Genomic DNA, 25022 nt, shown 5'->3' on the forward strand with positions numbered 1-25022 from the left:
TCAGTTCCATTTAGGCATGTGGATTGATTGTCCTCTCATCTGGCCATCTCCAAAATGGCTGCCATGTGTCACATGTTATGCTGAAGTGGGAAGATATTTCAGCAAGTGAAGCTTAGGGGACTGGGAAAATCCTGCAGGGTTTCTAGGTCCATCCTGTCCCTGGTGGGGCAGCAGTTGGACCCAGGAGGAAGCGATACTTGACATACCACACAGCTGGCTTGCACAAACTGAAAGGTTTGTTTATTCATTTGTCATAAAGCACAGTCAACCCTAGTGAATTCTCCTGGATGAGTGAAGACAGCTCATCAACAACCCCTCCATGAGGAGAAACCAAATGCAATCCCAGCACTCTCCCTGTTACTTATTAGGTCAGCAGCTAAAGCCAAAGATCTCTCTGGGTGTTTTTAAGCCTGGTGATTGGTGGACCCCTTAGAGGCACAGGTGAGGGAAATGCTCAGAGCGTCGTGGAGAATCCAGCACAACCATCAGCCTCAGAGGGCCTGCTGAAGGCCAGCCCAGGGGATAGGACCAGTCAGACAAGGTCCTGCTGTTGAGGAGCCCCAGTCTAGATCAAGAGAAGGTAAATAGCCTCTGGGACAGTGAATGAAAATGGGAGATTGAATCAGAGCCCCAGATAACCAGAGGCCAACACCATCCCATGGTCCGTAGGAGTCCCTGGGCTGAATGTTAGGGGTGTATGAACACAGGGCAGGCATGTTCCTGGGGATGCTCCTCAAAGGAAACAGAACTGGGAGAGTTTGAGAGGAGAGGAGGGGCACCTCTAACCTACATTTTCAGGTCCTCCTGGGTCCCCTGTGCTGTGCCCTTTGTCACCAAGGCAGCAGAGACCCTGAAGGTCTGCTAACAGCCAGGAATCCACTCTGAGGAGGGCAACTCCCCAGGCCTTCAGGCTGGGTAGAGCTAATTAACCACACAGGAACCAGAGGCATGTTGATTTAAATCTGTGGAAAGCCATAGCTCCTGTGGTTTCTACAAAAACAAAAAATACACATCCTTTCCCCCATTTCAAGTAGCCCAACCCACACTGACTGGGGTCTGTGAAGCTATAACAGCCTGGGTTGGGACAAGGTCAGGCCACTGGCCTGCCCATAATGTTTGTGAGCATATTCTTCCCCAGGAGGAAATATGTGGCATAAGACTGCCACATCCCAGACCAACACCAGGGAGACAACTAATAACAGAGTTGTCATATATGTGCCAGTCACTTGTCCTGGTGGTGTACCTACATCAGCCTGGGTGCACTGACTCATGCTCATAATCCCAGCACTTTGGGAGGCTAAGGTGGGTGGATCACCAGAGGTCAGGAGTTCAAGACCAGTCTGGCCAACATGGTGAAATCCTGTCTCTACTAAAAATACAAAAACTAGCCAGGAGTGTTGGTGGGCACCTGTAATCCCAGCTACTAGGGAGGCTGAGGCAAGAGAATCATTTGAACCCGGGAGACGGACGCTGCAGTGAGCTGAGATCGCACCACTGAACTCCAGCCTGTATGCTGGGTGACAGAGCGAGAATCTGTCTCAAAAAAAAAAAAAAAAAAAGAAAAAAATTAAGTATCTACATCAGCCACTTCACCCTTACAATCCCTCATATTCGAGGAGCTACTAAGATTCTAACTTTGCAGAATAGGAAATGGAGGCTCAGTGAGCCTAAGTCAGTTGCCAAGGGTCCTATCAGGGCTGAGATGTGGACTCTTTTGGAGCCTAAATGTGCACATGTAGTCACCACTCACGAAGCTGTATCAAACATCCTGCAGCACAGGAGGAAACACGGCAAGGACCATCATCTGCAGGAAGAGAGGCTCTCTTCATCCTAGGTCATCCCAGAGGGGCCAGGCAGTTTAGCGCAAAAGACGGGAGGTATAAAGTCAGGAGAAAGTGTCAGGAAGTGGGGGCTCTGCATTTCCTCTTTCTCTTACTTGCTCCATCCCAGAGGCCAGGAGTGGAGGGGGAGCAGCTTGGAGGGCACAGGGGAAGGCCCAGGGAGGGTCCTGGCTCCTCCTCACCAGAACTGACACCGCCACCAGTCTGCGCAGCAGGCTGGCTATCAGCATTCATTGGGATCCCTGGATTATTCTAGGTTCAGTTAGAACTGCTTACACCCGGCCGGGAGCGGTGGCTCAAGCCTGTAATCCCAGCACTTTGGGAAGCCGAGACGGGCGGATCACGAGGTCAGGAGATCGAGACCATCCCGGCTAACCCGGTGAAACCCCGTCTCTACTAAAAAATACAAAAAACTAGCCGGGCGAGGTGGCGGGCGCCTGTAGTCCCAGCTACTCGGGAGGCTGAGGCAGGAGAATGGCGTAAACCCGGGAGGCGGAGCTTGCGGTGAGCTGAGATCCGGCCACTGCACTCCAGCCTGGGCGACAGAGCGAGACTCCGTCTCAAAAACAAACAAAAAAAAGAACTGCTTACACCCTATGTGATATATTCCACAACATTAGGAGAATTAAATGGGTTTGTAAAATGGGTTCAAGTTACTCAAGCCTTTCTACACAGTCATGATTTATGAAGCCAGAGATGAACTGGAATATAGGGTGCATTTCCTAGGAAATATTCTCCCATAGGAAAGTACAGGCTTGTGTGAGAAGCCACCAAAGCACACAATCCTGAGTAGTGGGCAGACACCGGTTGTAAATGTGAGGCAGCGGGGAAGTAATTCGGAAAGCTCTCAGGATAATGCAGAGGCAACATTATCCTGAGAGACAGTCCTGGGATCCACAGCTCCAGGCCTGAGAACCATAAACTCCTTTTCTCCATTCCCCAAGGTCACTCTCCCAGGGCTGACTGAGGTGGCCTCCCAGCTGGCTTCACGCAGCCCTGTCACACCCTCCATCTGTGCCCGGGGCACTTCCTGAGACTCCAGTTCCTCAGTGTGAATCCCAGATGGTTCCCATCACCATCTGGATAAAGGTTCCACTCCCCAGCTGGCCTTAGAGACCCCCACAATCCGGCCCGACCACCAAGCACCCTCCCTCTCCTTCCCTCTACGACTTCGCATCTCTGAACACACTTGTTCCTCTGCCTTCCCAACTCCTATGCATCCTTTGAGCCATCCTTGGGCCCCTCTCCTCTCCGAGGCCTGTCGTCACGACGTCTGCCCGCTGTGGCACTCCAGTTACCCGGAGGAGAGTTGCTACTCTCGAGTTCACCGAGGCGGAAAGCGCCCCCGGCTCCAAAGCAGGGCTCAGCGCGACGACCCCGAGGCCGCTTCTAGTGGCAGGTGCCCCTCCTCACAGGGCCCTCGCAGCGATCCCGCCGGGCCCCGCCCGGCTCCTTCTCAGCACGCGACAGCCGCGTGGGTCCTGGACAGCGCATGCGCGGGCGCCGGCGGCCGTTTCCCAGCGACCCCGAGGCTGGCGCGTGGACACACGTCCTAGCGGGCTGGCGGGAGCGCGCACAGGGGGGAGGGGGCGTATGCAGGGACGGGGGCCGCGAGACGCGCATGCGCAGCGGCAGGCGGCGGCGCGAGCCGAGCTGGGAGATGGCGGCGGCGGCGGCGGCGGCGGCGCCGAGAGTGTGAGCACTGCCAGGCAGCCGCCGGCCCGGGCGCAGCGCGACCCCGACCCCGCCCGCCCGCCTGCCCGCCATGGGCAACGAGGCCAGCCTGGAGGGCGGCGCTGGCGACGGGCCGCTGCCGCCCGGAGGCGCCGGCCCCGGCCCCGGTCCCGGCCCCGGCCCCAGCCCCGGCGCAGGAAAGCCTCCTTCAGCACCGGCCGGCGGCGGACAGCTCCCCGCGGCTGGAGCAGCGCGGTCGACCGCTGTACCACCGGTCCCTGGCCCCGGCCCCGGCCCCGGCCCTGGCCCGGGCAGGTAAGCGCGTGTCTCGGCGCCCGGGGGGCGGTGAGCTGCAGCCTGAGGCCGGGGCCCGGGCCCAGGATCCCGCGATCTAGTGTGGACAGCGAGGTTCGACGTCCGGCCGCACTTTGAACCCTGCCGGACTGGTGTGAACTGGGTGGTCGCGGGAAGCGGCCCTTCCTTTCCAGCTGCCCCGCTTTGGCGTGGCAGGATGACGAGCGCAGGGTCAGTCGGGGCCTGCAGACCGTGACTCCGTCACGAACCCCAAATTCGTTTCTCCCCAACGCTCGGGCCTGACCGCTCAGGAGGGGCTTATGTAACCTTAGCCTGGTCCCTCCGCACAGGGGAGCAATGGGATGGAAAACGTCCTCCCTGTCTGCTGGTGTCTGCATGTGTCCATTGTGCTGGGCCGAGGAAAGAGCACAATGGGAGTGGCTGTCAGGGAAGATAAGTGTCACTGCGAGGAACAGAGAGATGAAAATAGTTGAACCATGAACTTGGTCTTGGGCTTTCCTTGGGCATTTAGTGGCTGTAATCACCTTTGGGGGAAAGGAAAATTGCCCACTGGACACCAAGAGGTGCTTATTTAGGCCCAACAATACTAATAGGATCATGTGCTTTCACCAAGGTTTAGGGAAACATTTTGGGGTGAAGCAAAAATGCTATTGAGTCATCCAGCACCAGATATGTTCTTGTTACCTTATGATTTAGATCAAACCAGTGGAAAAGCTGAAAGCCACACAGAATGCTTTAAACAGAACATATCTGATTAAATACTGTGAAACCAGTTTGTTTTAAATGTATGCCAACCCAGGTCCTGCAAAAACAGTCAAGTGGCAGTGAAGGCTGTAAGGGAATGCCAATATATAATAAGTTGTAGACTGAAAACTCAGGAAAACTACTAAGAGATGACAGGATAAAATGGAAGGCATTATCTTTGCACCAAATAGGCTTGGGGAGTAGCAAAACCCCCAGGGGGTGGGAGGGAGGTGCTTCCAGCTCCATGTGAGTCTGCTGATATATGTTGCCCTGGCTTTTCTGTGTGGGAGCACATAAACTGTGAGAATGCATAATTTTTTATTCTTTGGCTGCCCGACTGTATCTCTTGTGTGTTTATTTCCTCAGAAGTCATTTCTTAGACAACAAACAGTAATGAAAAGCTCTTAAGTAGCTTGAAACCTGCGGCAGACAGGTCAGCCTGTGAGCATCCTTTTTAGAGGTGGGATTTGTCCATTTTACACTAGCTATAATAGTAATGCAGTTGGATAGCACACAGCTCTTAGCACTGCAAACACTGTCCATTTTGCTGCGTGTTGAGTTGCTGTTTGGGTTTTAGCTTGACGGAGGCTCACCCAGGCTTTAGTGTTCTTCTTCTAAGGGAAAGCTTCTGTAGCTGAATGGAAAAACACCTTGTTGTTGAGAGTTCCCTGTATGGGGAATTTGTCATTTCTCTTCTGATAACCAAACAGGCTGCTCTGCTTGTAGTTTATCAGATGTTGCAGAGCCAATCATACAAAATTCTGGAAAGACCTGGGCAGCTCAGAGGGACTGTAAGAAGGCTGATGTCTATTGCTCATATGCCTTTTTAGTGTTTCATTTCTACTTCATCTGTACATTCTGCTGCAGGGCAGACCCATGAACCGCTGTGGGTGAGGGGAACCACGGACTCTTGCTGGATTTAGTAGTCATACAATATCTTACCTGGCTGTGGGCAAGGCTCATACCTGGGCCTGTGGTGCTGAGGTCCTGCGACTATCAGACTCAGGAAGTGAGAACCAGAGACCATTAGGAGGTGGGATTTACTCCTCCAGCTGATATTCAGCTTATCATAGCACCTCAGCTGAGCAGCACCTCCATGGCTTATCTCTCCTTCAGTATCACAATGGCTTCTACTTCCTCTCACTAGAGCATCTCAGGTACCTGATGCCAAATTTAGCATGTTCTCTTCTAAGATGCTACTGAACAGATTGGCCCATTGATGAGGAAAAAGCCCTGTAGATGTGCTTCTGGGCATTCAGGAAAGAGCATTAGCACAGAGACATATTTGCTTTCAGTAAGATTTTGAGTTTTGGGGCAGTCAGAAACCTCATAGAGGTGGGTAGAGGGCCAGGAAAAAGGGAGATGATTCTGGGGGAGTTAAATCCTATTGCCATATTACCTTGTCATCCCAGGCTGAATTAGTCTTTTCATCCTCATACTGAGCTGACTTGGACTCTGTGAGGAGGTGGCTCCAGCATTTGCCACTGAAAAGCCTGACTTGAATCCCATGAGTAGCAGTGCTGCCACACCCATAGTGCTGCCTCTTAGCCTGTTGGGATGATGTGGAGCTTTGGGCATTAGAGAATCCCTCAAGGAAGGTCTCTCTGTTTCTGGTGTCAAGGTGGCCATGTACAATTATATAATCTATGTCTTTTCCAAGGAGTGCTGGTTTGGGAGAAAGCTGAACTCTATCCCAGGCTCCACTTTCCAAGCTGTGTGCCCTGGTGTAGGCTGCATCCTCTTAAAGGAAGGGGCATCATTCACTCATTAATTCATTTACTTATTTATGGAGATATGCCTAATGTACAGTGGAACGCACATATTGATGGGATTTTGTTTATACATACACTCATGGCACACTACCAGATCAAGACAGAACTTTATCGGTACCTCAGAAAGTACTTTTTAAAATAATTGCATGAAGGAGCCATGTAGACCAGTGGCAGCCTATCTAGTTCACACCAGCTCTGCGGACTTGCACATGTTTTGTTGTTTGCAAATTGATATCTAGTCCATCAGCTAAGGTGTATTTGTCAGCTATCAAGAGCTATCAAGCACAGTTATTGGCTTTGTGGTGGGTATGGAAAGTATATATAGAGCTTCCCTGTCCTCCAGCAACTCACAGACTGGTTGGTCAGATAGCTCTTGAAGAGCCAAATCATGGAAGAACCCTAAGAGAGACACTGTGGGCAGCTCAGTGTCTGAGAAATGTCAAATAGGCAGTGCTTATAGGGTTGTTAATTGGGAAGAGTGGAGAGGCAGAGCTAGGCTTTAGGAGAAGTAGAGATGTAAGGCTGGAAAAGTGACTGGGTTAGGAGAGGTAGAGATAGAGAGAAATGGCATAAAGAATGTGATCTACACAGGCAGGGACAGTGACCAGAGAATGAGGCTGAGGTGGGGGAAAGCCAGGGCAAAGCCAAGAGAGGCCCTTCTCCCTCACTGCCCATCAGAATGCCAAATCAATGCCAAAGTCGCCTCTACTCACTTCTGGCCCATATGTTAAGGAGACAGACACCCTAAGCCAAAGGCAGCTAGGCACAGAGAACCTTGTTGTTTACTGGAAGGTGGGCAAGGCTGCTCTGAGAACCATACCCAGAATTCCTTTTTCAAAATGGATTTGTCAGGCATAGTATCTCTGGTCTGGGATTAGCCAGACTTGTTACATTTTATCAGCCAAGTCAGCCTCTAGAAAAATCTGACACTAACTTATAAAGATAAAATGAAAGGACATCATTGCCAGGTCTGGAAATAATGCTCCTTTGTCACTTAGAGATCTTCTTTGTCCCCAGTGGCTGGATCTCACAGAGGGTATGTCATGGAGTGTGACTTAAAGTAAACTTACATCTGAATGGTGATGATGTCAAAATTTTACCCAGAGGGCAACCATTTTTGCATTTCTCCATGGAAAGCAGGTTACTTTTGATAATACAGTTGCTCGCGGCATCATTAAGACTAATAAGGTGCTGTTGATTTAAAAAATGTAAAAATGTAATGGAGAGATTAGGAGGAGAAATACTATCTTTTGTTTGTTTGTTTGTTTTTTGTTTTTTTTTTTTTGAGACAGAGTCTTGCTCTGTCCCCCAGTCTGGAGTGCAGTGGTGTGATCTCGGGTCACTGCAACCTCCGCCTCCCGGGTTCAAGCGATTCTCCTGCCTCAGCCTCCTGAGTAGCTGGGATTATAGGCACCCACCACCATGCCCAGCTAATTTTTGTATTTTTAGTAGAGACAGGGTTTCACCACGTTGGCCAGGCTGGTCTCAAACGCCTGACTTCAGGTGATCTGTCTGCCTCAGCCTCCCAAAGTGCTGGGATTATAGGCATGAGCCACTGTGCCTGGCCGAGAAATGCTATCTTAAAATTTTTTTTTATTATGGAAAATTTCAAGCATACATGAAAGCAGTGGAAATAGTCTAGTGAACTTCTCTGTTTCCATTGCTTAGCCACTGCCATCATCAACTTATGGCCAATTGAGTTTAATTTATCTCTCTCACATCCTACCCCCTACAAAAGCAAATTCCAGACATCCCAAAATTTCACCATCAGTATTTCAGTTTGTATTCCCAAGAAATAAGGGCTTTGCATGAACCTAACCACAGCACCACAGCCACATCTAAATAGGATAATGATCTCTTCTTAAACTCAGCAAATATTCAGTCAGGATTCCATTTTTCTGATTGTCTTATGATTTACTTTTACAATTTATTTGAATTGTGATCTAAACAGGGTCTACACATTGAATTTGTCTGATGCATCTCTCTAGTTTCTTTATGCATTTTCTCTCCTTTTTTCTCCTTGCTGTTTATTATTAGAGAACTGTGTCATTTGTCCTGTGGTTTCTCATATTCAGAATTATGCTGATTGCATCCCTGTGGTGTCATTTAAGATGTTCCTCTGTCCCATAGTTTTCTTGTATACTGGGAATTCTATCTAGAAGCTAATCAGATTCAGATTTTATTCTTTTGGTCAAGAAAGTCTAGCTTTTTAAAAAATGGTTTCTTGAAGGCTTCAGACATGGAGAGGCTGAGAGTTCACTGAAAGCAGAGCCAGGGTTTGGGCTAATTGGGAGCCAAAGAACAATGCAGTGGACTACTTTTCTGTTCCTTTTCTAAAACTCTCCTTCCTCTGAGTCAGTTTGGTTCTCAGTTTAAGAAGCCTAAGCTTTCAGAGGAAAGCTTATTTTATTTTTATTTTTTTCCCAGAAAAGTCATGCCTTTCACCCCAGTTTGGGGGAGCCCTCCCTGCATATGTGAGTAGAAGGCTGCTGCTAGGATTTGGGGGCTTAATAAATCTTTCCCCTTATCACAGGTCCTGCATTTCTGAATTGGGCCCTTTCCTCTTGTTAGTTGTGGGGTGTGGAGGGCCAGACCTACTATGTGTGGGCTATGTGAGGGGAACCTGCTGCTGGAGCCTGCGGGCCATGTGCAGTAAGTTGGGGCTAACTGTGAAGGTAGGTTGCAACACTGTAATAGCAGTTATAACTACCATTACTGAATGACTGCCTTATCACAGACATTCTGCTAGGCGTTATATTTCTTATTCCACCTGCTTGGCCTTTCAGCTTCTGCAGGCCTTGCCTGTCCTGGCTTTACTTACTGCCTGGGGACTAACTTTTTAAATGATAAAATGGTGGCTAAACCCTGCATGCCTACAGCAAGGGCTGACTGTCACTTTAGGACATGAAGCCTTCTGGGTAAGCTGGGACTTGGTGGACAATCTAACTGTGGGGGACTCCTGCTCAGTCCTTCCATTTGGTGCCAGGAGCATGTGATGCTGGTATTGATCCTGCATTTGTAGCACTTGTCCAAGCTCCTTTTCTGGAGGGACCTCTGCTATCTCCGTTCACTAGCATAGTGGTTGAAGCTGTGGAGTGAATTGGGACACTGGCCTGTGGGCTCCTGCCTGTGGTAGGGGTGATAGAATTTTGGTGTCTCATTCTCTGTGGTTCCTTCTGTACAGATTGGGCTTCTAGTGGGTGTCTGTTGTCCCCTGGCATTCTCTTGGCCCATTTGTCTTATACTTTAGGTTCTGGTCAGCTGTGCTGTGGGATGGGATACTCTCTGACTCATGTGTTGTGCCTTGGGTTCCCAGGCTGGCCACAGGGCTGCTCTGATCTCTCCTTCTTATTCGTCTTTACGGGCACATAGGGTTCTAAAGACAGCTTTGCTCTAGCAGAGACCTGGTGCCCCTACTTCTTTCTAACAAGAGGGTCACATGGAGGCACACTGGAAGCCTCCAGGGAACTCTAGATCACCCCAGGATCAGATCAAATCTTGAATGGCCTGGAAAGGCCTGGCTGCCCCTGAAGTGGGTGGGACTGCTGTCAGGGCCAAAGGTGAAGAAGAGATTTTCCCTGAGGGGAAATAGAAGGGATGGCTTTTGGGTCTTGGTCCCAAACACTGAAAAGATCCAAGAGCCTCAGCAGCAAGGATCACCCCATGCAGTCCTATTTGGGACTGCCCCCTGTATACAGAGGAGCCCGAGCTCTTCAATGCCACTGGCTTGTGTGGGGAGCCAAACCTCCCAAAGATGTTGGAAGAACCACTAAGGCGTTTGGGTACTTGGAAGAAAGGGTAGGTGAGGAATTTCCTAATAGTTACACTGTTACATTTGTGTTTGCAGGCAGGTAACAAGGGTCACTCCCATTTAAAAATGTTTTTAAATTAATTATTTAAATTGACAAAAATTATATACTGTATATGTATTATATACAACCTGATGTTTTGAAATATGTACATATTATGATATATTATGGAATGGCTAAGTCAAGTGAATTAACATAGTCGTGACTTAACATACTTACCATTTTTGTGGTGAGAATGCTTAAAATCTATTAGCAGTGATTTACAAGAATGTAATACATTGGTGTTAGCTATAGTCACCATGTTGTACAGTAGATCTCTTGTGTTTTTTTTTTTTTTTGAGACAAAGTCTCATTCTGTCACCCAGGCTGGACTGCAGTGGTGTGATCTGGGCTCACTGCAACCTCTGCCTCTTGGGATCAAGTGATTCTCATGTCTCAGCCTCCTGAATAGCTGGGATTACAGGTGTGTGCCACCATGCCTGTCTAATTTTTGCATTTTTAGTAGAGACTGGGTTTCACCATGTTAACCAGGCTGGTCTTGAACTCCTGGCCTCAAGTTATCCATCTGCCTCAGCCTCCCAAAGTGTTGAGATTGCAGACATGAGCCAGCCAGCATGCCCGGCCTTGATCTCTTGAATTTATTCCTCCTATCTAACTGAAATATCTCTTCAACCTTCCCATATGCCTCCTACCCTGTCACCTACACTTTTTTGTGTATGGGAGTGGTTGTGGGGATTTTTACAGTTAGATTCTACATAGAAGTAGAACAATTTTAAAGTAAAATTTTATCCATGTATTCAGGAAACTCTGCTGAACATCTTTTGGATACCTATCCCTGGGTGAAGCGTGAGGAATAAAAGAAGGAGCACAAAATAGGCTCTGCCCTAAAGGGGCCCATGGTGTGGGGAGAGAGAACTCTTGTCCAGATCTTTAGCCTCAACTTCTTCTTCGTTAAATTAGAGATTGCTCCTGCCTTCTCTTTGTCTCACAGAGGTAAAAGAAATGAGAGTATGATTAAAAGGGGTTACATTATTTCATGTTCTAAAATAGTAGAGCATATATTTGTATGGTATTTTACAGCTTACAAAACACATTCATAACATTCACTTATTCTGTTGGGAAGCTCCAAAGGCCTAAGAGGAGTGATGTAGAAGAACAGCCAGCTAGCTAGCAGACTTTAGCAAACCAAAATGCCGAATGCTGCGGAAAACTGTGTGACTTCCCTGCCTCCTCCTCTGTGAAGATGGGAGATTTAGCAAGATGATGGGAACGGCTTTGAGGAGTGGGAAAGGGTCAGAAAGTAGGACATTTGACTAAAGGGCAGGGTAGGATGATGTGGAGGAAGAAGAATAGTGGAAGCATGCTGGCTGGGGGTTAGAAATTCGGTTTTTTTTTTTTTTTTTGAGATGGAGTCTCGCTCTGTTGCCCAGGCTGGAGTGCAGTGGCCGGATCTCAGCTCACTGCAAGCTCCGCCTCCCGGGTTTACACCATTCTCCTGCCTCAGCCTCCCGAGTAGCTGGGACTACAGGCGCCCGCCACCTCGCCTGGCTAGTTTTTTGTATTTGTTAGTAGAGAGGGGGTTTCACCGTGTTAGCCAGGATGGTCTCGATCTCTTAGCCTCATGATCCACCCGTCTCGGCCTCCCAAAGTGCTGGGATTACAGGCTTGAGCCACCGCGCCCAGCCAGAAATTCAGTTTTAATCAATCATGACGTTGCCCAAACTTGGCTATGCACATTGGATATGTCCTTGTTTTTTTCATCTGTAAAATGAGAGATTTAACTAGATGATCTCCATAGTCTCTTCCAGCCCCGATGGCTGATTTCTGTGAAATGTGTAAAAAGGAAGGGTTATGCTTCCCAGTGTTCTTCAGCCCCACTGAGCATAGAAAACAAGGTCTAAATCAAAAGTACCTTCTGTACTTTTTAATTTACTTTGTAGCAGTTCTAAATGAAGAGGCTTGCCCTTCCATTGTGCGGCAGCGATTCTTCAGAATGAACAAGATGACTGCACATTCAAACCTGGAGCCAGGGGAGGGGCTGGCTGGCAGCCTGCCTCTGGGTTGCTTCTGGTAGGCAGGGGCTCTCGAAAAGCTGATGGCCTCCTCGTGCTGGGTTGGTTGGCCAGCCATCAAGGCTCCTACCCAGACCTGCAGAGCCTGCTGCAGGCTCCCTGTTCCCAGCTGTGCTCGGCTGCTTATCTCCTGAGTGTTGTTCCACCCACTTTCTACAGGTGCTCTAGCAGCAGCCAGTGGGCCATGATTTCCAGGGGAACTGGGGTTGGCAAATGCTTTGTGATGGGGAAGGATGGGGCATGGGAAGGGCTAGCCTGAAAGAGACTTTAGATCTGCAGACTCCAGTTTGAGCAGACTCCTTCATTTGTAGAATGAAGAGATAGATGTGGTGCACTCTGCAGCTTCTGCAGCTGTATGGGTTCTGTGGGCTCAGGCCAGCTCTCCAATGTCAAAGTCCAGTATGTGAGGCTGCTTCCTTCGGAAGTGTGGTTTGGCTTCAGCAGGTTATATGTTTGCTCTGATACCCTTTTTTTTTTTTTTTTTTTTTTTTTTGAGACAGAGTCTGGCTCTGTCACCCAGGCTGGAGTGCAGTGGCGCGATCTCGGCTCACTGCAAGCTCCGCCTTCCGGGTTTACGCCATTCTCCTGCCTCAGCCTCCCGAGTAGCTGGGACTACAGGCGCCCGCCACCTCGCCCGGCTAGTTTTTTTTTTTTTTTTTTGTATTTTTTAGTAGAGACGGGGTTTCACCGTGTTAGCCAGGATGGTCTCGATCTCCTGACCTCGTGATCCGCCCGTCTCGGCCTCCCAAAGTGCTGGGATTACAGGCTTGAGCCACCGCGCCCGGCCTCTGATACCCTTTTATTTTGAGCATTGTATCCAACCCCCAACGAATGCCAGAATGTCTGTTGTCATACTCTGTATGGACTAGAGCTCTGCCTTGGTGTGAACACCCAAGATCAGCGGCCTTTGTTTCTTCTCAGGCAGATGATTCTATTGCTGGAGAATTCTTTTTTCCTGTTTGTCTGAAACAGGTTTCCTTACACCTCCTATCTGCTAGTCCTGGCCCTGCTCTCCAGCACTGTTGACTTATTTTTGCTCACAGGTTTAGCAGGCGCTCACTGTGCCTGCTATGTGCCAAGGCTGAGGACCCTGTGCTTACTTTCTCAGTCCTGATTTTCTTCTCTGGACTTCACTTCTCCAGCTCCTGTGGCTGCGATGGGACTCAGACCCTTGCCAGCCTGGACTGCCCTGCCCAAGGCTGTCAGTGTCCTCAAAGGACAGAGAGGACTTAGAGAACAGGGCCCAGGGCTCAGCATGTCACTTGGTCTATGAGTGACATAGTCTGAAGGACGTGGGGCCTTCCCTCTCACAGCATGAGAACACCCTTCCTACACCTTTATGAGAGCTTTTGGGAAGCTACTCCCACACTTATCCAGCCTCATGCCGGGCATCTTCACACGAAGTCTGGAGCCTTCCATCCTGGACTTACACAGCCCAAGTGTGAATCTGTGGAGGTCTGCATGAGTCTCTGCTGTTTTCTCTGGTTATACTTAGAGATCCTTTCCAACCTAGTGAGACTCTTGGAACCTGACTGTGTTCCATGAACTGGGGGTAATAACTAAGTCAATGTGCTTGTTTCAGGAACCATACTGTGAGAACTTCTCCCCTTCCTAGGGCCCTGTGAGCCTACTTTCTAAACCCCTGCATCTGACCTGGAGTGGGGTGGCCAGTGTTGGATGCTCAAGGCCAAGGCCTTGCCAGCTCAGGTTTGGAGTGATGATGGCTGAGTAGTGGGAGTAGCTGCCTGAGAGCACTCATAAATGTGTAGGAAGGGTGTTCTCATGCTGCAAGAGGAAGGCCCCTTGTCCTTCAGACTATGTCACTCATAGTTCAGGTGACATGACAGCTAGGGTTGGATTGGACAGGCAACCACCCCTTGCACCCTAACCATGGCAGCCCCTGTGCTCTGCAGAGGAAGCCCTTGTGCAGATTTGTCCTTTCCTGGTCAGCTATGTTATGCTGGCCTCTCTTTGGGGTGCACTGGCCTTTGGCTCTATAGGGTAGGTATCTCCAGGAGCAGCAAGTGCTCTGCAGATGAAAATTTCAAACACACATAAAAGGAGAAAGGTTAAAAAAAAAAAAGAAGAAAAAAAGGAGAAAGGATGGTAGGCTGAAGTCCCTCCTGCAAACCTACCACCTAGCTTCAACAATTATTATCATTTTGCCAACTTGTTTTATCTGTATTCCTCCACTTTTTTTTTTTTTTTTTTTGAGACAGAGTCTTGCTCTGCTGCCTAGGCTAGAGTGCAGTGGCATGATCTCGGCTCACTGCAATTTCTGCCTCCCGGGTTCACGCCATTCTCCTGCCTCAGCCTCCCAAGTAGCTGGGACTACAGGCGCCTGCCATCACGCCAGCTAATTTTTTGTATTTTTAAGTAGAGACGGGGTTTCACCATTTTAGCCAGGATGGTCTCGATCTCCTGACCTTGTGATCCACCTGCCTCGGCCTCCCAAAGTGCTAGGATTACAGTGTGAGCCACCGCACTGGCCTTTTTTGGCTAGAGGATTTTCATTCAAAATAGAAATATATCATTTCACTCATAGTTTAGGATGTACTTCTAGTAGTTAGAGGGTGCTTTTCTATTTAATTCAATGGTATTATCACAACCAACAAAGTTAACTTTAATTTCTTACTATAACCCAATACCCAGTCCATGTTTAATTTTTCTTTATTGTTCCAAAAATGACATTTTATTTAATTAATTAATTAATTAATTTATTTATTTTTTGAGACAGAGTCTCGTTCTGTCGCCCAGGCTGGAGTGCAGTGGTGTGATCTCGGCTCACTGCAAGCTCTGCCTCCCGAGTTCACACCATTCTCCTGCCTCAGCCTCCCAAGTAGCTGGGACTACAGGCGCCTGCCACCAGGCCCAGCTAAGTTTTTGTATTTTTAGTAGAGACAGGGTTCCACTGTGTTAGCCAGGATGGTCTCGATCTCCTGACCTTGTGATCTGCCCACCTTGGCCTCCCAAAGTGCTGGGATTACAGGCGTGAGCCACCACGCCAGGCCCTACATTTTATTTTATTTTATTTATTTTTTTGAGACGGAGTCTCACCCTATTGCCTAGGCTAGAGTGCAGTGGTGCCATCTTGACTCACTGTAACCTCAACCTCTTGGGTTTAAGCAATTCTCCCTGCCTCAGCCTCCTGAGTAGCTGGGACTACAGGCGCACACCACCATGCCTGGCTAATTTTTGTATTTTTTAACTAGAGATGGGGTTTTGTCATGTTGGCCAGGCTGGTCTTGAACTACTGACCTCAGGTGATCTGCCCACCTCGGCCTCCCAAAGTGTTGGGATTACAGGCATGAGCCACTGTGCCTGGCCCCAAAAATGACATGTTGGTTTGTTCAAACAGTATCCAAACAAAGTCTACATATTGCATTTGGTTGATGTGTTCTCTAAGTTGCTAACAGTCTCCTTGCTCCTTTTGTTTTCAAATGCCATTTATTTGGTGAAGACATCAGGACATTTATCCTAGACAACCTCTCACTTTGATTTTGGCTAAGCACATCCTCTTGAGGTTATTTTACTTGCTTCCTAGTGTCCCCATATTTCCTATAAACTGGTAGTTAGATCTAGATCAGAATAGATTCAATCTTTTTGGAAAGAACTCTTCATTGGTATTGTGTACTTCCTATTGCATCCCAGAAGGAGGCACTATGTCTGTCTCCTTGACCTGCTTTAGTGACGAAAAGATGGATCAGGCCTGGGTGCAATGGCTTATCCCTGTAATCTCAGCACTTTAGGAAGCTGGGACGGGTAGATTGCTTGAGCCCAGGAGTTTGAGACTAGCCTGGGCAACGTAGTGAGACCCCATCACTACAAAAAATACAAAAAAATTAGCCAGGCATGATGGCACATGTCTGTGGTCCCAGCTACTCGGGAGGCTGAGGTGGGAGGATCACTTGAAACTGGGAGGTCAAGACTGCAGTGAGCTGTAATCGTACCACTGCACTCCAGCCTGGGTGACAGAGTGAGACTGTGTTTCAGGAAAAAAAAAAAAAGAAAAGAAAAAAAGATGGATTAGGAGATTCAGGTAGTATCAGTGATTAATCCATTATAAAGTCCTTATCAACTTTTTGCCTGATGAATTTGGCATTCACTAATGATCCTTAGCTAGATCCATTATTTAATAATAGGTTGCAAATTAGCTGAAATTCTTCTATAAAATTATCTGTCAACCTTTATTTTTTAATGCACCAAACATTTATTAAACATTGCAGTCAACAGTAGAAACACAAGAAGGAAAAAGACACAGTCCTACCCTCAAGATGCCCTCCAAACTGGGTTGAATCTCCATGCTTGATGCTCCTTTCAATGGATTGTTTTTAAATAATAATGTAGATATTTTTATTAACGATAATACTCATGAATGGTTTAAAACTTCCTTGTGGTTCCCTTTTCCCTTAGGTTATCCCTTTTCAGGGATATATAGTTCTCTGTTTTAGAGTTATTAGAAATGATTCTTCTCTGTGTGGTTATATGATTAAGAAGATATAAAATTAAGCTCTTTTTTTTCCAGTTTGTGTTTAATTTGTAAGGATTACTTTTTGATCAGTTTTCTGCTGTTACCATCATTCTGCACAATAAACCAGCCCAAATCAGTAGCTTCAAATAGCAAATTTTTAATTCTCACTCATGCATCTGCATGCTGGCTAGAATTCACTGACCTAGGCTGGGCTCCAGGCTGCAGTTGGGTCCAGGTCAGATCCGTGTGTCTCTCATCTTCCCTGGACAGCAGCAGTCTAGCTGGGGCATGTTCTTCTTATGGTGATGAGAGACACACAAGAGGGTATGCCTAACCACACAGCACATTTCAAGCCTCTGATATTATGACACATCTGCTAACATTCCTTTAGTCAAGCAATTCATGGTTAAACCCAAGTCAAGGAGTTGTACTGCAGTTACTATGGCTGTGTAACACGTTACCCCAAAACTTAGTAGTGGAAAACAACCATTATTCTGGTCACAGATTCTGCAGGTCAGGAATTTGGGCAGGGCATAGTAGAATGGAGCTTGTTTCTGCTTCACAATGTCTGGACCTTCGGCTGGAAGACTTGAAGGCCAGAGATTAGAATCTTCTGAAGGCTCATCCTTATATGTTTGAGAGTTGATCCTGGCTGTTAGCTGGGAGCCCCAGGGCTTCTCCATATGATTTCTCCATATGGGCTAGTTTGGGCTGCCTCACAGCATGGCTGCTGAGTTCCAAGGGTGGGGAGAGGGCAAGGTAGGGTTTGGGAGACAGGTGGAAGACCATACTGACTTTTATGATTTAGTCTTAAAAGACATGCAGTGTCACTTCTGCCACATTCTATTCACTAACGCAGTCACAAGATCCTGCCTAGGTTTAAAAGGAGGGGACATGGACTCTGTAAGAACATGTGCGACTGGAAATCTTGCTGAGACCATTTTTGGAAAATATAGTCTGCCACAGCTGGAAAAAGTATATTCTGCCTGTAGTTGGAGGAACTGCAAAGACACATGGCAAAGAAGAGAAATCGATGGAAAGTAAGGAATTGAAAACAATGGCATATACCGTACTTTTTTTAAAATTTAATTTTTAAAAATTATATAAAACTATCAGGCCGGGCACGGTGGCTCAAGCCTGTAATCCCAGCACTTTGGGAGGCCGAGACGGGTGGATCACGAGGTCAGGAGATCGAGACCATCCTGGCGAACACCGTGAAACCCCGTCTCTACTAAAAAATACAAAAAACTAGCCGGGCGAGGTGGCGGGCGCCTGTAGTCCCAGCTACTCGGGAGGCTGAGGCAGGAGAATGGCATAAACCTGGGAGGTGGAGCTTGCAGTGAGCTGAGATCCGGCCACTGCACTCCAGCCCGGGCTACAGAGCGAGACTCTGTCTCAAAAAAAAAAAAAAAAAAAAAAAAAAAGCTATCATATGATTCCAAATAAAACAAGGTATATTGAGAGAAGTCTAATTCCATCTTGTTCCCTCTACTTTATTCTCTCTGCCTTTCTGGTAAGAAACAATTTTTATCAGATTTTTCCCACTGTTTCTTTTTGCAAATTTAAGGGAAAAATATATTTGTTTACCTTTCTTTTTTATGTAAAAGGTAGCAGACTCTAAGTACTCTTCTGTACTTTGCTTTTTTCCATGTAATCAATCTTGAAGATCACCCTGTAGCAGAATATAGAAATTCTCCTGATTCCTTTTTGCATCTGCACTGTGCCTCACCATGTGGATGTGCCATGGTTTATCCATGGACATTGGGCTGTGTCCAGTCTTTTGCTCTTACAAAAAGAACCACAGTGAGGAATCTGGTAAATATGGCATTTTGTAATATTACCAGTGTGTCTGTGAGATAGTTTCCTAGAAGTAGGATTGCTGAAACAAAATGGTAAATGTATAAGTTGTTTTTCTCTGTGTTGCTAAGACTGAGGGCCAAGGGCAGAAGCAGTAGTATTCAGGCATGAGAGGATGATCATGGTAGGGTGTGGGGGGTTTGCAGGACAGGGAGGTGGGAAGGGGCTGAGTAGTAAGAGTGATGAAAAGTGCTCAACTTCTGAATATATTCTGGAAATTGAGCCAGAAGGTTTGCTGAAGGGTTGACTGTGAAGAGTTGAAGAGAGGAGTCAGGAGGAGCTCTGAGTTTTGGCCTGGGCATCTGGTGTACACAGGGAGGAGGAGGAATGGGCCTAGACCAGGATTTTGTTCTTGGACAAGTTGTTTCTTAGAGGCACCCAAGTGATACGTTAGGTAGGCAGCTGGGTATTCAAGTCTGGGCTGAAAAAATTAAGTAGCACTTCACCTGCAAATGCTTTCATATTAATGCCACCTGGTTCCTACAAGTACCCTGAAAAAGAGATATGGGAGAGGAGGAAATTGGGGCAATACTAGGGTTCTAAGAGAGTGAATCAAGTGCATTCAATTAAACAAATATTTACCTTATCAAATGAAATGTTGGAAATGAAAGCACTCAGCATGAGGCCTGCCATTAAGTGCCTACTAGTTGATGTCAGGTTCCATGCCCAGGGCTGAGGATAGGAAGATGAACAGGTAGATTATGCCCTTATTTCCTACCCTAGATCATGTTTGAGTTAAACTTTATTGAGGGTATAGTCCCTGACCTCTGGGATCTCTGACTCAGTGGGGGATGCTTGGAGGGCCCAGGGGCCTACTGTGGTCCATCCTCCTCATCTTCACAGACAGCTGCTAAAACAGAATATAGAATCTGAGGCTCAGACTGGAGAGTTCACTTGAAAGGCCTGGCTCATTCTATTGGCTCTAGAATCTGCAGCTAGCCAGAGATGAAGCTCAGGCCACCAGAGCCACAGAGAATAGTCTCTGACTACAGGAAAAGTGTCAGTTTGATTCTTTAGCCCTCACTCCTGTTCAATAAACTTTATGTAGCCAGGTGGAGGGTGTTGGCCTTCAGCTGGGGTGACAGTCCTGTGGGACAGGCCCCCCTTGACAGATTTTGGGTATTGGGAAGAGGGCAGGAGGAAGGGAGTTTCAGGTCTGGGGCTGCTACTCTGGGGTTGTGATTTGCTGTTGGGCAGCTGAGCAGAGATACCATAATTTGACTTTGGGATATATATTTCTCTGGACTTAGGGATCAGGATGCAGGCTGTAGCACATGAAGCTGGCTCGGAAGCCAGCAGACTGGAATAGGACTTTCTCAATGGCCAAGCACTCATCTCTGCTCCCTTCCTGTGCTGAAAGCACTTTTTGCAAATGATGGTACTTAGCACTGATTGCCTGGCAGTCTAAGATACACCACCTATAGAGCAGAGTCAGAGGGGTTTCCTGCCAGGGCACTTTTGGGGAGCTGTGATGCAGGCTAAGCCAGTGGAAGAAAGGGAGGAAGGGAGTAGACAGAACAGGGAGGCTTGATCTGGTGCTCCCAACAGACCAGGTTTGCCACACTGCTTCCCTCCACCCCATCCCTTCCTCCCCAACTTTATTAGGGTGTGTGTTGGAGCCCACCCAAGGGTCCATGCTGTCATTAGTACTTTGCACCTACGTGGCCATTCTGTTGTTTACTTTGGTTTGAGCTGTGGAAACAGAGACTGAAGAGCAGCAGGCACCAGCCTCTCAGCTGTCCCTACTCAGGCCCCCATTTGGGAGTGAGGAGGCCTGGGAAGAGCATCCAAAGTTCCAGGGACAGATGCCAGAGCCACACAATCACCTCCTTTTCTAGATAGTAAAAAACGAAGAAAAACCCCTACACTCCTGAGAGTTGAGTGAGGAAAGCAAACATGTTCTCCCTGTATTCAACTTAGCCAGAGAGCCTGGTGGGGACTCTTGGGGACAACACCTCCCGTTCCAATGCCAAGACCCTGGCTCACTCCTCTGAGCCTGCCTGGTAGTGCTAATAACTTGTTTTCAGAGGCAAGAGGAAAGAGGAAACTAGAAGTTTGCCTTTTTGGAAAGCATCCTGTGCTACCTGCAGTCCCACATGAACACTGACTCTAGGGCTCCCAGGCCTGTGAAATGGAGCAGAAGCAACCCCAGGAGTACCAGAGCTGAGCCTTCCAGCAAAGTCTGGCAGGGAACGTGGGCCTCAGTCACACTCCTTCAGCTTCCTTTTCCTTAGTCCCTACTCGTGACTCAGAAAAAAACAAGAAGTTCAGATAGCGACATGCATTGCTTTTGAAAAGATAGTAACAGTACTTAGTAGTAACTCAGGAATTTTTAAAATACACTCCTCTTTTTTTTTTTAATTCTGTGTAGCTCTGGCCAATAGAGGGTTAAGATCACTGGTGGGATGGAAATACTAATTCCAGAGAGGTAGTGGGCATTTCCAAGCATCCCATAGCAAGTCAGGGGCAGGACAGGGAAGAGGAGCCTGGGTTTCCTAGCTCCAGCCTCTGCTTGGTGAATCTCCGTGGCTACTTTAGAATAAGAAAACTTTAGGCCAGGCGTGGTGGCTCAAGCCTGTAATCCCAGCACTTTGGGAGGCCGAGACGTGCAGATCACGAGGTCAGGAGATTGAGACCATCCTGGCTAACACGGTGAAACCCCGTCTCTACTAAAAGAATACAAAAAACTAGCCGGGCGAGGTGGTGGGCACCTGTAGTCCCAGCTACTTGGGAGGCTGAGGCAGGAGAATGGCGTGAACCCGGGAGGCGGAGCTTGCAGTGAGCCCAGATCGTGCCACTGCACTCCAGCCTGGGCGACAGAGTGAGACTCCATCTCAAAAAAAAAAAAAGAAGAAAACTTTCATGTGTACAGTGAAGGGTCAGGGCATCCAGTGGGTAAGAATGGCATACTTCCTGCTTCTGTTGCAGGGCACAGGCCTCTGGGTAGAGTAGACAGAGTAGACTGGGGTTGGGGAGTTGGGGATGGGCAGCTTCAAGTAGCTTTGGGGTATAAGGCTCCAGGGCCAGAAGAGCCCAGGTCTCATAGGAGGGAGTTTGGTGGCAAAGCCTCTGCCACAGTGAGACTACTTGGAACAGCCCACCTTGGTAGTGCACTCACTCTGAGCCAGGCCCCAGAGGCCTCAGGGTATAGTAGGGAATGAGGACAGAGATTGTTCATCCCTTTCTTCCTCCAACTGCCATGGACATGGGGGATAACTCTGTAAACAAGCCGACATGTTCTAGATGCATATGGAGCACACAGCCATCAGGAGTAAGACCCACACCATGTAAGTGATTCTGGTAAAGTGTACTGATTATTATTCGATGGCATGCCATGGGGGTGGGTTTAGGCATAAGGGATAGAGGCAGCACCACCAACTCCCCATATCCCAATAAATTAGCTTTTCCAGAGACCCTGCTTTATCCTCAGAGAAGGCTTTGCTCCCCAGAGCACACAGCATTTTGAGAATGTTGTTTCTTTGTCCATTCATTCAACAAGCATTTAGCCCCTGCTGTGTATCAGAATCTGCGCAGGCTCTGAGTTCACAGAGGAAACACAACAATCAAGCTAGTTGGATCCCACAGATTGTATGAGCACGGAGGGCTCAGCTAAAGCCACGTAGAGGAAGGGGCAGACTTCTCCACAGTTCTCACTGTGGGTCTCAGAGTGCTGATGTCCTGCCACCCTTGAGCAGGGTTTCTTTTGTGGCTGGGCAGGCCTGAGCTTCAGGTGATGGCTGCTCTGCCCCAACACAGGCGCGCTCACACACACACACACACACACACACACGTGCACACACCACACACCACATCCCACACTGATGCTGCTCCTAGGGCTTCAGGGATAACCTAATGGCCAGGTTCAGTGGATGCTCTCCTGTCTTTATCTGTGTAAACCTCTTTGTGGGGCTCAGATCCTTTTGACCACACTCTCCTAGAAATTCCCTTCTAGGTTTCTGTAGTGCCTCCTTGTTTACTTCTCAGTCTCCACTGTGGCACCACTTGCTCTGCCCGCCTAAGTCCCAGGACTCAGCCCTGAACCATCTCTGTTCTCCCTCTCACTGGCCCCCACACAGGGCTTCTGCTTGAGAGGTGCTGCATGCTGATGGTTCCAGACTGTCTTCAGCTCAGGTTCTCCAGTGCTCAGTGGACATCTCCTGGGCACCACCAGGCACCTCCCATGCAGAGTTCTATCACTTGCCCCCTTCGCTCCCCCTATTTCAGTATTTCAATACTGAAATAGCGTTGACCATTGGACTTGTAGGAGCTCTTTTCTTGGGAAAACTTTAGTCTATAATATGATGGAATTAATCTGACATAAAAGTTTTTTTGTTTTTTTTTTTTTTTGAGACAGAGTCTCGCTCTGTCGCCCAGGCTGGAGTGCAGTGGCACAATCTCGGCTCACTGCAAGCTCTGCCTCCTGGGTTCACGCCATTCTCCTGCCTCAGCCTCCCGAGTAGCTGGGACTACAGACGCCCGCCACCACGCCCGGCTAATTTTTTGTATTTTTAGTAGAGACGGGGTTTCACCGTGTTAGCCAGGATGGTCTCGATCTCCTGACCTCGTGGTCCGCCCGCCTTGGCCTCCCAAAGTGCTGGGATTACAGGTGTGCGCCACCGTGCCCAGCCGACATAAAAACTTTTTGAGGACAAAAATCAATGATTTTGTTTATTGTCCATAAGAGATCTTAAAAAGTCTTTTGTTTGAGAATGGAACCTCTTCTCAGACCCAGGTTTGGGCTCCCTAGGGCCTCAAAGTCAGTGGGAGCAGCTGAGTAGGGTGTGGCTGATGGATCAAGGAACACTTTTAGAGGGAAATATCACAATCCAACTTGGACAGCCTCAGTTCAAAAGTGGGTGATATTTTAAGATCAAAGTGGTATCCTTTGGAACTCAAGGGTAGTTTGCAACCAGGTCTTGGACAAAGATGAGGAATCAGGGAAACCATCCCCTGTATCTACTTTCTTTCTTTCTTTTTGTTTTTTGAGATGGAGTCTCACTCTGTCACCCAAGCTGGAGTGCAATGGTGTGATCTCGGCTGACTGCAACCTCTGCCTCCCAGGTTCAAGCGATTCTCCTGCCTCAGCCTCCCGAGTAGTGGTTCAAGGGCTTCTCCTGCCTCAGCCTCCGGAGTAGCTGGGATTACAGGTGCCCACCACCATGCCTGGCTAATTTTTATGTTTTTAGTAGAGACATAGTTTCACCATGTTGGCCAGGCTGGTCTTGAACTCCGACCTCTAGTGATCCACCCGCCTCGGTCTCCCAAAGTGCTGGGATTACAGGTGTGAGCCACTGCGCCCAACCCCTACTTTCTTTCTTAATCTCCCTGCTTCTTCTTTCTCTTTCTGTAACCCGGCCATTTGGGCTTCTCCAGGCTGGTGGAATCTTGGCAACCCATGGCTCACATGCTCCTCTGCCTGCTCTCCTTTCTCTCCCGTTTTAGGTTTCCAGGGGGGCAATGTGGGCCAGGGACTAGCATCAGCTCTGAGCTGAAGTGCAGGTGGGGCTGCATCATACATGATCTGCACAGGACCTTCTGCAGATCTAGGGGGTGGTCCTAAAGGCAGCCTCTACAGTTGGGCAGGAGAGACAGAGATAAGAGATGAACTCGGGGGAAAATTCTGAAAGGTAAATTCATCTTTCTCACTCTCTTTCTCCTCTCCTCTCTCCCCCTCCTCTCTTAAGGCAAGACTAACCTCAGGGCCCTGTTCATTCTATTCTAGCCTGGCCCCCAAGGGTCTTGAGGCCTTCAGTCCCTGTTTGTCCACTGAGCCAGCTTCTCCAGTTTAGAGCTGTCCCTGCAGGGCTCATCTCAGTCTCTGCTTTCATAGATGATGGAATTGTGCTGCTCTTGCCAGTCCCTTTTTTTTCTTTTTTTTTTTGAGATGGAGTCTCGCTCTTTCACCCAGGCTGGAGTGCAGTGACGCGATCTCGGCTCACTGCAAGCTCCGCCTCCTGGGATCACACCATTCTCCTGCCTCAGCCTACCGTGTAGCTGGGACTACAGGGGCCCGCCACCATGCCCGGCTAATTTTTTGTGTTTTTAGTAGAGATGGGGTTTCACCATGTTAGCCAGGATAGTCTCGATCTCCTGACCTCGTGATCCGCCTGCCTCGGCCCCCAAGGTGCTGGGATTACAGGCATGAGCCACCGCACCCAGCCACCTTGCATTTTCTTTTTTTTTCTTTTTTTTTTTTTTTTTTTTGAGACGGAGTCTGGCTCCGTTGCCCAGGCTGGAGTGCAGTGGCCGGATCTCAGCTCACTGCAAGCTCCGCCTCCCGGGTTTGCGCCATTCTCCTGCCTCAGCCTCCCGAGTAGCTGGGACTACAGGCGCCCGCCACGTCGCCCAGCTAGTTTTTTGTATTTTTTAGTAGAAACGGGGTTTCACTGTGTTAGCCAGGATGGTCTCGATCTCCTGACCTCGTGATCCGCCCGTCTCGGCCTCCCAAAGTGCTGGGATTACAGGCT

The 25022-nt window shown here is 48.4% G+C and overlaps 1 protein-coding gene and 1 long non-coding RNA gene across 2 annotated transcripts in view; one reads left to right on the top strand and one right to left on the bottom strand.

Annotated features, from left to right (window-relative positions):
- The first annotated feature begins 3606 nt into the window (after nt 1-3606).
- BSN (bassoon presynaptic cytomatrix protein) overlaps nt 3607-25022 on the top strand; it is a 114666-nt gene continuing 93250 nt past the window's right edge. The window contains exon 1 of the mRNA XM_077992567.1: nt 3607-3830. Coding sequence (XP_077848693.1) covers nt 3607-3830 — 224 coding nt within the window. The remainder of the gene's footprint in view (nt 3831-25022) is intronic.
- On the bottom strand, nt 7635-16248 carry LOC144339204 (uncharacterized). Its single transcript, XR_013413963.1, has 2 exons — nt 16186-16248; nt 7635-10115 (listed from the first exon to the last, which is right to left on the bottom strand). It is a non-coding gene; the product is annotated as an uncharacterized LOC144339204 (long non-coding RNA).

The sequence above is a fragment of the Macaca mulatta genome, chromosome 2, assembly GCF_049350105.2.
Source record: "Macaca mulatta isolate MMU2019108-1 chromosome 2, T2T-MMU8v2.0, whole genome shotgun sequence".
NCBI lineage: Eukaryota > Metazoa > Chordata > Mammalia > Primates > Cercopithecidae > Macaca > Macaca mulatta.